Genomic DNA, 13,490 nt, shown 5'->3' with positions numbered 1-13,490 from the left:
GTTTCTAAAACGCAGTGAAAACACCAGTGTAGACGAGGATCGTTTTCATTTTAAAACATCGTTTTAAAACGAAAACTCACTAGTGTAAACAGGGCCTATGGCATCACTACGAAAACCCCTTTTAGAACCGTTATTTTCAAGAGTGTAGAGGGAAGGACATTCTAGAAGGGATTTGATTGGACAAATATCTGCGTAACGCAGGATGAGTCATCAACATTTTTGTGCTGTTTTCCCAATATAGAAAGACTTGTAGTATATATTATATAGATATATGAACACAGCTGGTGTAGAAGGACTTCGAAAGAATGGACTTTTCACTCAGAAATTGCTAGTACAATTACAAAGAAGTGGCAAGTAAGGCTGATTTATACTTCTGCGTCAGACCTACGCCGGAGCTTACGCATAGACGCACACCCATACGCCGTAGCCTGATGTGCACCTCTCCAAAAATCTAACAGCGCGTCAATTCTACACAGACCGCAAGCGCTGTGATTGGTCAGCAAGATCCCCTCCCTCCATATGTACTTGAGTTTTGTGTGTGTTTATGTGCACTTTAATATATTTTAATGTTACACCTTCTTATATAAAATAAAACAAAGCAAAGAACAAGTGTCTTATCATTTATTATACTACATAGCATTATACATCAGTAGTTGTCCGCAACAGACAATGTTGATCTGCCGTGGTACAAGTCCTTGTGCAGACTGAAAGAATGCCATCATCTCCTGTTCCGTTGTTGTCTCCTTTTTGTAGTTTTAAATAATGATTTAATGATTTGATATTTATTTGCCGCCGTCACGGCTATAATGCTTCTCCGACGAGCCGCACTTTACTGCGGGTTACACCAGCAACATGCCCGTGGACACTGCAGACTAGCGGTTTGCATGTGTACTGCACGTTGACGTGGACAACGACGCAGAAGTATAAATGAAAACTGACGCATAGCCTACGGCGTAAAGGCTACGGCGTAGGTCCGACGCAGAAGTATAAATCAGCCTTAACACATTGAATTAAATGTGAAATTTTGAAGTCGAAAGACTGAGGGGGCATTTACACGACACCGTTTTCAACTAAAAATGAAAAACGTTTTATGAATTCGCCGCTTCATTTACACAACATTTGAGTGCCTGAAAATGTTTTTGAAAACAATGCCATTATCGTCTTTGTGTAAACTAAAAAAGCATGAATTTGTGAAAATGGTGACGTTAAGCGCATGCGAATTATGTGTTCAGTCTACTCGTTTGTGCGCAAACACATAGTGTTTCTTTACAAAATGGCATTGCCAACTACTGGTCTGTCATGAGTAATGCAGCGTTTTTAGTCATTTTCGCAGATCCGTGTGAACAGGGATCATTTTGACAATGTTGTTTTGACAAACAAAATGTTTTACAGTCATGTAAATGTAACCTGAAGTAGTATTTTCTTGTAAAATGTACTCCAATAATTGTTTTATTTACAACTTCAAATTTTTTTTTACAGTATACGTATTATAAATTATATATTATATCATTTTTTTTTCAATAAATCAATCATTTGACTGGTTGTTTAATTAAGTATATATAGCATAGATTTGTTCCAGTTGAGAATACACAATCACTATGAGTTGTTGTAGTACATGTGTCTCTGGGAGACATGGGGACGTCAGCCCAGCGTGAGCAGCCACGACTCGTTCAGCTCTGCCTCGCGTTCTCTCATCATCCGAGTCAGCGGCGCTTCAGATTCAGACATCAGCGGCGTCGGCTCTCGTAATTGATGTAGATCCACGGAGGCCGTTTGATCTCCTTCTCACCACCAGGGAGGCTCTAAACGAACGTTTGCTCTGACATTATTCAGATGATATTCAAATCATCTCACTTAAGAGATGAGGAAAAAAAAAACACACAAGAAACTTCGCTTTTCCGGTGGGACTTGCGCTGCTCCCACTCTCAACCCTTTCCTCGGCATCTGGGGGTTTCTTTGGCTTTACATATTGGCAATGAGCGGGGGTCCATTAAACCAGACACGGCTGGGTTGTGCTTAATATTCATGAGAGCAAATTGCAAGCTGGTTAAATTGCGGTGCTCCGCTACAGCTCCCTGACGCCAGGCCCGCTGTAGCCCCGGAGCAGGGACTGGAATTTTGACTCTCCCGGCTGTGTTCCGGGCTCCCCTGCACTCTCTGCCTTAATTACTTTGAGCCCGTGATGTTCTGTCAAGGTTCCGCAGCCCCTCCTATCTGCTGCACAGACAACAGCGCAGACACAGTCGGCCTGCAGCCAACAGAGTGACCCATCCACCCACACCAGATCCAAGATTTCATCCTCAGAGAGCTGCCGATTTTACGCTTTGCACCGCTTAAAGACACTCTAACGCGGCGTTGGATTTAGAAAACTGGTCCCTTTAAACCTGCGCATACATTTCGAAATGTATTTATTTTTATGAATTATACACAAGAATTCATCACAAAAATATTTAATCTATCTGAAAATGATTAATTTGGCTAAATATGCAGGTTTAGAATAGAATGACGCAGCATGTTTTACTGACAAAAAATAGTATGCTATTGCTACATTGTTCTCTTTTTTTTGACAGGTTCCATATGTATTTTTTTCTGAATTATACAGAAGCAATATATCATTAAAATACTCAAATTTTGCTGGTTTAAAATGGATAATTCCAAAAAAAAAAAAAAAAAAGGAACAGGGTATTATGGGTGCAGATTTTTGGACTTTGTACAATGGTAAAACCATAGTCAAATCATCCAAATCCAAAAATATATTTGATTTGGTCAAACGTGCAGCTTTAAATGGATAAATACAAACAAATATCATGTTATTAGGGGACTATAGTAATATCATTTTTTTTTTTTTACTTTTTTATTTATAAAAGTGAATAATATACCTGCGAAATTCATGACTAAAATATTCAAATCATCGAAACATATGTGGATATTTGATACAGTTTTGGAAGGGTCAGGGGATATTTCAATTTTAGGAAATATATAATGGTATTACCATGTTTAACATGTATTTAGATGATTTTTGTATTTACACATGAGCAATTCTTTAGAGTATCCCAAAAATATCTGAATAAAGAAAAATGTGCTGGTTCAATGCCATTTCTTTATAAAACTGTAATACCATGATATACTGTATGAATATGGTAATCATTCAGTACCACATTAAACTACCATGGGAATCATCAGATAGCTTTAGTGTACAGTAGTACTGCAACATCTTTTTTGTGTGGGTTTATTGGGACTTAAGGTTTGTAAGGGTTAATGCCCGAGCCACACTTGCGGTTTGCAGGGTAAATATTGATCGCACATTACTTAAATAAATCGCCTGGCTAGTTTTGAAAAGAGTCCCGTGATGGCTGGTTACACACTGTCAGTGGACAAATGCTAATGTGTTTTCAAAAGACAAACCCATATTTCAGCTCGCCCTAAATGCAGTTGTCATTCCACTCAAATGCTCCTCATTACAAACGTCCAGTCAGACCTGGCACACTCATATATAATGGACATTTATTTTTGTTCTCAAAGATTGACTTCTCTTTTTGTAACACTGACTTTTAATAAAGCTGCTTTCACAATACTTAAATTAAATAAAACTGCATTTAAAATCTGAAAATATGAATTGCCTTAAAGAGCATTTTCTACTTAATCAGATTCTAAAATGAATATGCGATAAATTCAGTTATTTAAAAATTTTTTTAATTTAGTTTGACTTTAAAATATTTATTTTCTCTTTTGTAACACTGACGTTTAAAAAAGCCACTTTTAAAGTTCTTTAACAGCACTGTAAAATATGAAAACATGATTTTGCTTTTTTTTGTTACTTAATCTAATTTTAAAATTACTTTTTGGTGACATTTAATGTACTGAGGTGAATTACGTTTATTTTACTTTTATTGCTATAATTTTTGTCTAGTTTTTAAATCATTTGTGTGTTTCTAACCTAATATATACATATATATTTTATATAGATATATTTATTTAACATTTTGCGTGTGTGTGTGTGTGTGTGTGTACATTTAAAATGTTCACCTGTATGAAACTACTCATTACTGATCAGTATAGAGTTATTATTTAAATAGTGGATATGTCTAAAATAGTCTTATTTAAATAAAAGTATTTTATTTTATATTTTTATTATATACATTGTTAAATGTTAGCCAGACCTTCATCGTAATTGCATAGATTGTTCAAGCAAAACGTGAGCTCGTCTGACCACCCTGCCCCTAGATCAGCTTGACTTTAAAATGGTCTCTGCCCTTGAGCTGTCACATGCTCACCCCATAAATATCACCCTGAGTCAAGCCCAGACAGAGCCACAGAGGGACCCTCTCTCAGTGGGAATTTACAATGATCGGCTCTGAAAGACAGAAACAAGCAGCGACAAAGAAAGCGCTCTGTCCGTTATTTCAGGCAGATAAGAATCGCTGTTAATCAAACAGCCTGCAGCGCTTTCTGAAAAAGCCAGATTAATTATAAATTCATTCAATTCATATTTGAAGAGTCGTGTCTGGTCGCTCCTATCGTTTAGATAATTGAGAGCAGAATGAGTCTGACGGCGTCGCTAAGCATGTGCTGGGTTTTACTATTTGAATTTGAATCAGATTAACAGATGCTGACCATGCAGATTTTTAAAGATGAAGAGTCCATCAGTGCTTGAATCCACGCACAAGCTTTACTGCATGATGTCTGAGGTGCTAAATCACATGCATCACGTCTGGATAACAGCTGCTGGCTTCTTTATGTCGTCCTCTTGTGTCTGAGGGAATGGACTGTTTAATAGTGAAGATCTTTTTGGTAGCTGCATATATTATGATTTTTTATTAGATATTTATTTTAAAAAATACTATTGTAAAATGTTTTTAATATTACATAAAATAAATTAGAACATTTAAAATGTTCACCTAATTGGTTTGTTTTTATTAATTTTTTTCTTGACTTATTTCAAAGATATGTGACCCTGGAGCACAAAACCAGCCTTAATTCGCAATAGCCAACAATGGTCAAAATTATCGATTTTTCTTTTATGCCAAAAATCATTAGGATATTAAGTAAAGATCATGGTTTGTATTCCATTTTGTAAATTACCTAACATAATATCATAATATCAAAACTTAATTTTTTATTAGTAATATGCATTGCTAAGAACTTCATTTGGACAATTTTAAAGGGCGATTTTCCTCAATATTTAAATTTTTTTTGCACCCTCAGATTCCAGATTTTCAAATAGTTGTATCTCGAGCAAATATTGTCCTATCCTAACAAACCATACATCAATGCTGAAAGCTGAATAAATGAGCTTTCCTTTGATGTAAGGCTTGTTAGGATAGGACAATATATCTTTCCATCAAAAATGTCTTCATGGAACATGATCTTTACTTAATAATGATTTTTGGCGAAGAAGAAAAATCGATAATTTTGACCCATACAATGTATCGTTGGCTATTGCTACAAATATACCCGTTCTACTTATGACTGGTTTAGTGGTCCAGGGTCACATATAGTGATATTTAATAAATTCTATTACATAAAAAGTATTTATGAGAAATATTAGATGAAATAAATCAGAACATTTACATTTTTTTTTTTGATCTTGACTTTTTATCTAATAGTAATAATAATGTTTTTATGGAATTATATGCTGCGGTAGTGCATAAAATATCTGTTAAAATGCTGCAGGTTATCACTGTATAATCACAGTATTGACATAAAGTCTTTTAATATTTAATGATTCTTCTTAAGACCCAAAGTTCTTTTGATCCTTCACTGATTCTTTGCACTGGATTATCAACAGACCTTATGTTTTGTGTGGAAAAAAAATTGTTGGATTGTCAGTTTTATGTTAAATGTTGAAAGGTATGTGCTAAATGCAGATTGATAAATAAAAAAATAAAAAAAATTTAAAAAAAGTTTAATGAATATAAAATATGAAAATATTTTGATATGTATCTCTCTTTGTCCTATTAACTCTCTGACCTTTAAAAAGGATGTTGGGACATGAACGTGCTGTGATTGAGAGTAGATTTTCAAATGCTTAAGAAATAGCTTGACTTTATATTGTCTTTTTTTGTCTGATCATTCCACTTGTGTTCTATTTCCATTTATCTGTGTTTTTTATCTTGGGGAATCAACTAGCTAGAGTATGGGTATAAATATTTTATTTTTTATGTGCTTTTAGACAATAGTAGCTTCATCCATGGCCCAGAACTGAGCTCCATTATCTATAAAATACCCCAGGGCACTGAAATTGGTTTTCATGCCCAGCATGTCCATCTGAAAATGTAAGTTATAAGTGAACAAATCCATTCAAATTCAAAAGGGCTTTACTGGCATTACTGTGTTGCAACAGTGCCAATGGCCATTAAAAATGTAATGAATTAATATAAAGTATTAAAATACATGAGAAATGATGTGGTTTCATTAAAACAAAGTTCAGGACTCATTCTCTAAATGAAATCAACTCTTTTAAAAGTCCCAGTGGAGAATGTGGCTGAATTTGGCCTTGCCTGGCTACATTTCCAGCACAATCTATGTCAGTTTTATTTGAAAGATTAGTACATTTAGAAAGATTAGTACAGTACATTTTCTGAGCTACCTCAATCTTGCAGTCTGCAAGTATCTGAGTTCCAAATCTGAGAGGTTTGTGCATCTATGTAAGCATGTATGATTCTGAACCCTGAAATGAATAGACCAGTGACCAAAAAGTGCCAAGACTAACTATTTTAATATATTTATGAGCTGTTAAAGTAATTCATCCCTGGAGATGTGTAGACCAGCTGTGACAAACAAGTTGTTAGTTCTTTCATACAGAGAGAAAGAGTGTTGTGTTCTGATGAACTCTAGAAACACTAACCGCGCGTCTTCTCCTGTCTCCTGCAGTTCTCAGTGAAGACCTACATTCCAGCTTGTATTTTGTCAATGCATCTCTGCAAGAGGTAGTGTTCGCCAGCACCACGGGGACTCTGGTTCCCTGTCCTGCAGCAGCGGTGCCGCCTGCTACCCTGCGCTGGTATCTGGCCACCGGCGAGGAGAGCTACAACGTCCCAGGGATCCGCCATGTCCATCCAAACGGCACTCTCCAGATCTTCCACTTTCCTCCGTCCAGCTTTAGCAAAGTGATCCACGACAACACTTACTATTGCACAGCGGAAAATCCTTCAGGGAAAATTAGAAGCCAATATGTTCATATTAAGGCCGGTGAGTGTTTAAAGATATTTACAGATTGTTGCAAGATTGTTTTAAAGCCAAATCGAAATTAGAGTTTTGTGAATTTTAGTAACTGTCTATTTGCTTTGATTTGCATATACTGTAAAATTGCCATTCATTTGGATTACACAGTTTTGGCATAAACATATAGCATAAATACTACAACGAACTAAAACTATCGGTGCCGTTGCGCTTCGGGCGTCACGAGTTCGAGTCCCGGCTCACGGACCTTTCCCAATCCCGTCCCCCTCTCGCTCTCTCACTTCGCTTTCTGTCCTACACTGTCCTATCAAATTAAAGGCAAAAATGCCAAAAATACTATCTAAAAAATAAAACTAAAACTAATAAACGTAATGTGATGCATATTTGTCAGTCGTACATAAATGAAACAGGTGAGATTTCTGTAAAAGTACTAGGATAGGATAGAATAGGTACTTTATTAATCGTCGCAGGGAAATTGGTTTGCATGAGCAGCCAAACATAAACCATACAACACAAAATAAATATAATAGATAAAAAATAAATATAATAAAATACACTATACAAAATATACACAATATGTAAACAGGTAATTTCCCTTCAGATTATACTGGGATAAACTAAAATGCATTTTATACTAATAAACTAAATGCATTTTAAACACACAATAACCAGATTTATATATTTATCATCAATAAATCCTATTTGTTTCAACTATCTTACATTTTAACTAACTGAAGGTTTTAACTGTTCAAAGTTTTTAGATGAATAAATTCACTACGGAAAGATTTATACTGATTCTAAATGATTTGAATAAATGCATTTTGAAAATATGGTTACTTAAATAAAAATTGATGCAAATACTTAATAATAAACTATGCCACATTTTTGGTTGCAGAAATATTACCTGCTCCTTTCCTGTTTGATTGATGTTTGACTAACAAATATGTTTCACATTAAGTTTATGTGTGTATGTTAAAATAGTGGGATCCAAATGGATTAAAAAATTCTATGCAGCTCAAATGCAAAAATCTTAAATACATGCCTAAATATTGTGAGTGTAAATGTTGGCAAAATTTATGAAACTGTTATAAATGCAGATGTACACAAATGAAATTTACAGTCTTTCTTTTTCTGGGAAAATGGACCAAAAATATTGATGACTCATCCTGCACTACACACATTTTTGTCCAATCAGATTCTCTCTAGAATGATAACGTCCCTCTACCTAATATAGTTTGCAACTGACTGGGAAGTAGCAAATCATTGCTCATAAATAAGAAATAAAACAATACATTTCATGAGGTTTATGTGTAAATTGTGAATGGAACAAGCATAATATATATATTTTCATAAACATAGATATATTTTCAACAAAATATTTTGCTACTCAGGTCACTTTATCTTGTTTTTTAAAAGGCCAAAAATGTGTAATTTCTGCACCACTAGTGTCGCTAAACCAAACTGCAAAACTAATGACTGTATTCAGACAGGTTTGACTCGTGCCATCTGTCATTGGTCAGTCAAACAGATAGTCCCGCCCCAAACTCACACAATTGGCTGAGCCAGTGTTGCCATGCTGGGCTAGTCGGATTCTCAGAGAAATAAAAGAAAATGAAAACAAATGTTTTACTAGTGCCATAGAGGTTTAGCCTACTTTTTGGTGAAAGACTACTTGCCTGCATATTAAGCTAGAAGATAGTATTAAAACACTACATATTTTTGCAGTCCATGTTTTTTTTTTTTTCAAACAATGACAATTAAAGTATCAATCAACATGACCTCTTTCTCTCCAGTCTTACGAGAGCCCTATACGGTCCGTGTGGCAGACCAGACCGCGATGAGAGGCAGTGTAGCGGTCTTCAAGTGCATTATTCCTTCCTCAGTGGAGAACTACATCACTGTTGTGTCATGGGAGAGAGACACCGTACCACTCGTCTCAGGTAGGACACTGGAGACTTTTGTGTTTGAACTAAGATGCAATTTTATGTTACTTTAAAAGAACAGTTCACCAATGTCATCCCATGTTGCTCCAAATCATTTGCATGAACCACTTGTTTCCATATAATGAAGGTAAATGGGGACTCAAATGTATTTGACGTCAATGCTGCCATTTGATTTGAGGTTGCATCCACTCAAAGTAATTGTATGGCTTCAGAAGACTTGGAATATAGTGCATGAGTCATATAAAGCTTTTTATGACACTTTCATGGTGCTTTTGTGGACCTTCACAGATCCGGTCCTCATTTACTTTCATCATGTTGGCCTGGATATTTTTCAAAACTTTTGTGATCCACACAAGAAAGAAAGACAAACTGATTTGCGATATGACGATGAGTAAATTACAACATTTTGAGGTCAACAATGTGTGATTTTAAACACGCTGTAGTTTTGATCTTCCTAAGCGAATTTTAGCCAATTACAGTCCTTGCCTTTCTTGGTTGTCCATCAGTTTAACAACCCCAAGCCTGCTCTTGAAAACACATCCACATCTTTAAGTTGTTTCTTGTCCTGTTGCTGACAACGTGAGATTTATTAGTCTCTAACTTGGCATGCTGTCACAGTAACGCTCTTATAAAGAAGCTCCTCTCTCGGCTCACGGCTGTCTAATCCTGAAGAAGTGGACGGTGGCAGTCGTGTCACTGAGATCCACTGTACTGACCTACTTCCCTTCTAGAGGCAGCGCAGTTGTGAAAATCCGTATCAGCTAAATGGAACACTCGTCTACACAACTGTTTCTTCCCTCAGGGCCGTCGGCTCGTTTTATGGGGCATTTAGCAAATTCAATAAAGAATCAGAAGTCGTTTAGACTGGGGAGCGAGCGGGGACATTTTCCATAGATGTGTCGCGTTTTTCTGTTCGGGTAAAAGACACCAATGAGATATATGAATCTTTTATTGATCTTCAGAGAGTAATGTGACAAATGTTCGCCTGCAGTCTAAATTACAGTCTTTAAATTCTTCAAACATCGCACGTATAATGCTCAATCTCAATTTGTGTGCACATTATATTCCTATAAGTATGTCGGAGCCCAAGACGGGTCTATTTCAGAGTAGAACAGAGAAAGTGTGCAATGAATCTGACAGATGTCTGTCATTTAATAGCGGCTGTCACAAAACATTAGCTTGCCGCTTGTCTGCACCTCTTTTCTGTGCTAAATATTTCATAGGTAAAGCAATATTCCTGCAAACAACACTTTAAACACAGTTCACTGTGTGTGGAACACTTTCACCACGCTGTCGAGGGCATTTTGAAGGCATCTGTGTGTGTGCTTGGCGTACATTTGCTAATGGCCCCTCTAAAATTTTCTAAAACCTATTCTTCTGCGCTATTCTATAAATAAAAAAGCTTTCTATGTGATCTCGCATGAGGAAAAGTGAAGCTACTGTATACTTTTTTTGTTATAAAATATTTATTTCCGTCTAGTGCATTTGGTAGTGAAACGTTTTTGTTTTCAAATGTTAGAATTCCACAACTTTGAGATTTGTGCTAATTGATATATGCCTAATGTCCTTTTCTAATGTCAGCCATTCAAAAGTTTAGGATCAGTACAATTTTTAATGTTCTCTTATGCTCACCATGGCTGCATTTATTTGATCAAAACAGAAAACCAGTTATATTGTGAAATATTATTGCATTTTAAAATAATGGGTTTTAATATTTTAATATACTTTAAAATATAATTTATTCCTGTGATGCAAAGCTGAATTTTCATTAGCCATTACTCCAGTCTTTAGTGTCACATGATCCTTCAGAAATCACTCTAAAATGCTGATTTATTATCAGTATTTTTATTTTAATTTAATTTTTAATTTTTTTGGAACCTGTGATATTTTTTCAGGATGCTTTGATAAATAAAAAGTTAAAAAGAACAGCATTTCAAATTCTCATTCAAATTAGAAATCTTTTCTAACAATAGGTTTTTTTTTTTTTAATCAATTTCTGCCATTTTATTGTGTAAAAGGTAAACATTGCAAGTCTGATTGGTGATGCATTAGTCTGCCTTTAAATAGAAGACTTGAGTTATCCAAGTCTATAGTATAAAAAGTGTGAGATAAATTACACTTTGATGGTTAGAGTTTGTGAAAATGCAAATTATGGGCAATAATACCAGTAATCCTTGCCTTAGCAAACACCACTAACTCTGGTTTCATGGCTGAAGTACATGCAGTATTATTTGGTATTGCACAGGTATTTTAGTCGCAGGGGATTCTGGGAAGATCTGGTTGCAGGCGGCTGTGTTATGCAGAGGTGAGCCACAGAACAAACCGCTACAGGCGCTTTAGAGAGTCCTTAGCATTCCACACACATGCCTCGCACTGAGACCTCTGGCCAGAACAACCACTAAAGAGAGAGAGAGAAAGCGCCAGCGATACAGACCCTTTCTGTTTTGTTTTTTCCTCTCTTCCTGGTTCCACCCTGCTCATATTCCACAGTGAGCAAACGCATTTTGGTGCAGACAGATTGGCAAACATATAAAAATACATTCTACTCGGAGAAGCTTATATGTATTGATGTAGATTAAATGCCGCAAAAAATCCCACCTCAGGCCTTGCTGTGCATCAACTGAAGCTGGTGTGCCGGAGATTTTCCTTACCATGTTTTCCAGTTATGTTGTTGACATTTTGCAAACCATTGAGCAGCAAGCTGACCATTCACTGAAAATCACATTTGGTGCCCAAAGTGGGGCGTAGCGCGCATTTAACCCAACACCAAATTAATGGAGTGAATCTAACAAGTAACGAATAGATTCATTAGCACTAATTCGCTTCATAAATACTCATAAATGCTCAATATTTTGAGATCGTTTTGCCGGTGGGGCTGAAAGCAGTCAATACATTCCTACATTTTGACAAATATGGAAAGTTTTAACCTTTCAAACGTGAAGATATGCTTGAAAACGAAGGAAAACGGTTGCGTACAATTCAAAAGGATCATAGAGGAGCGCTAATGTTTTTAACTGGTCCCACTGCGGCTTTTTTCCTCCAAGCTGGGTGAGGCTGAGCTCTTGCCTCTGCAGTCCGTGTATGACAAGCAGGATTGGGGACTTTTGTCCTCGGTTTTCCCTGTGATTGGTTGAGGTATTGTTATCCAGAGAAAAATGGGTCAACCAGCCCGCCGAGGACAGCATGTGTAAACAGGCAAACCGGAGAGAAAGTGGCTCTGGGGTGGTGAGTGATGCTCTCTCCAGCCAAACTGTTAAAAAACCTTTTCTGTACATCAGTGCTCAGTGAGCAGAATTCCCAGAATTCCCAACCCTCTCTCAATCCATGCGTCTTTTCCACTCTGACAGAGACGAGTGGGGCTTAGCCAGATAAATAAAAGGGATACTCTGAAAAGGAAAAGAAGAAAATCAATATCGGTGTGCATTAATCACGCGTCGAGTGCCAGAGAGAATTATGGGTACACGGAGGGAGAGAGGCATGCATGTGTGCTTTCGCGTAGGAACGGTTCTCAAGGTTCACACGCTTCTCAGGCATCCGATTACAGTGATTGTGAGGAGTTTGCTATGATTTCTTGATTATTATGGATTATGTTAATGCTGATTGTTCAAATATTTATGAACAGTGGACTGATGGTCGATATTCGTTGTTGTTTAAAAAATGGTTCTTCATGAAATGGTAGGCTACTTCAATAACTGTTATAGTCCATGTGAATTCAAAACGGACCCTTTTAACTTTTTTAAAGGTTATGTGTATAATTCCTGAACCACTAGCAGCATCAAATAAAATAGCAAAATTTAAGTTTTCCTGAAGTTTACCAAATATTCTTAAACATGGCGGGACGCTCAGTGGGCCTCGTTACAATTTGTTTTTGTAAATCGTTCATAAAGCCATTCTGACGTAAACTTTCGAATTCATGAAGATGAATGTATTTTCAAAATGTTAGTTATTTTTATATACAGTAATATTCTTCAAAATGAGATGCTAGTAATGCTTTACTGATGTGGATAATAGCAACAAAAGTGTCTCAGCTGGAGATCAGAAGAGCATTTTTTCAACTAGCTAAAATCTCTTTGGTGGACACATGTTAATTGAATATTTATTGCTAGGCCTATTAGTCTTTTTTACATTTTCAGTGTATGTGTACAGCCGAACGCGCAGCCTTTCAAACTATACTTCACTGCACCATTTAGGCGGCGTAACCCCAGGTATGTGTCGCCACATTCTTGGGTTATGAAGAATAAGGAAGAGAAAAGTTAATCTTCCGAAATGAAGCAGCAAAATCTTCTCAGGTAAAAGTTATTAGAACCGTGTCTAGGGACAAGCGGGCCATCACACTGCTCTGACCTTATCAGTCCGTTTGTATCC

General features: G+C 36.4%; 1 protein-coding gene across 1 annotated transcript in view; it reads left to right on the top strand.

Annotated features, from left to right (window-relative positions):
• dscama (Down syndrome cell adhesion molecule a) overlaps positions 1-13,490 on the top strand; it is an 86,132-nt gene that overhangs the window by 8,491 nt on the left and 64,151 nt on the right. The window contains exons 2-3 of the mRNA XM_016576502.1: positions 6,874-7,191; positions 8,976-9,122. Of these exons, the coding sequence (XP_016431988.1) occupies positions 6,874-7,191; positions 8,976-9,122 (465 nt within the window). The remainder of the gene's footprint in view (positions 1-6,873; positions 7,192-8,975; positions 9,123-13,490) is intronic.

The sequence above is a fragment of the Sinocyclocheilus rhinocerous genome, unplaced genomic scaffold (genome assembly GCF_001515625.1).
Source record: "Sinocyclocheilus rhinocerous isolate Xijiao unplaced genomic scaffold, SAMN03320098_v1.1 scaffold623, whole genome shotgun sequence".
NCBI lineage: Eukaryota > Metazoa > Chordata > Actinopteri > Cypriniformes > Cyprinidae > Sinocyclocheilus > Sinocyclocheilus rhinocerous.
Note: the sequence above shows the minus strand (reverse complement) of the source record. Positions and strands in the feature narration are given on the sequence as shown.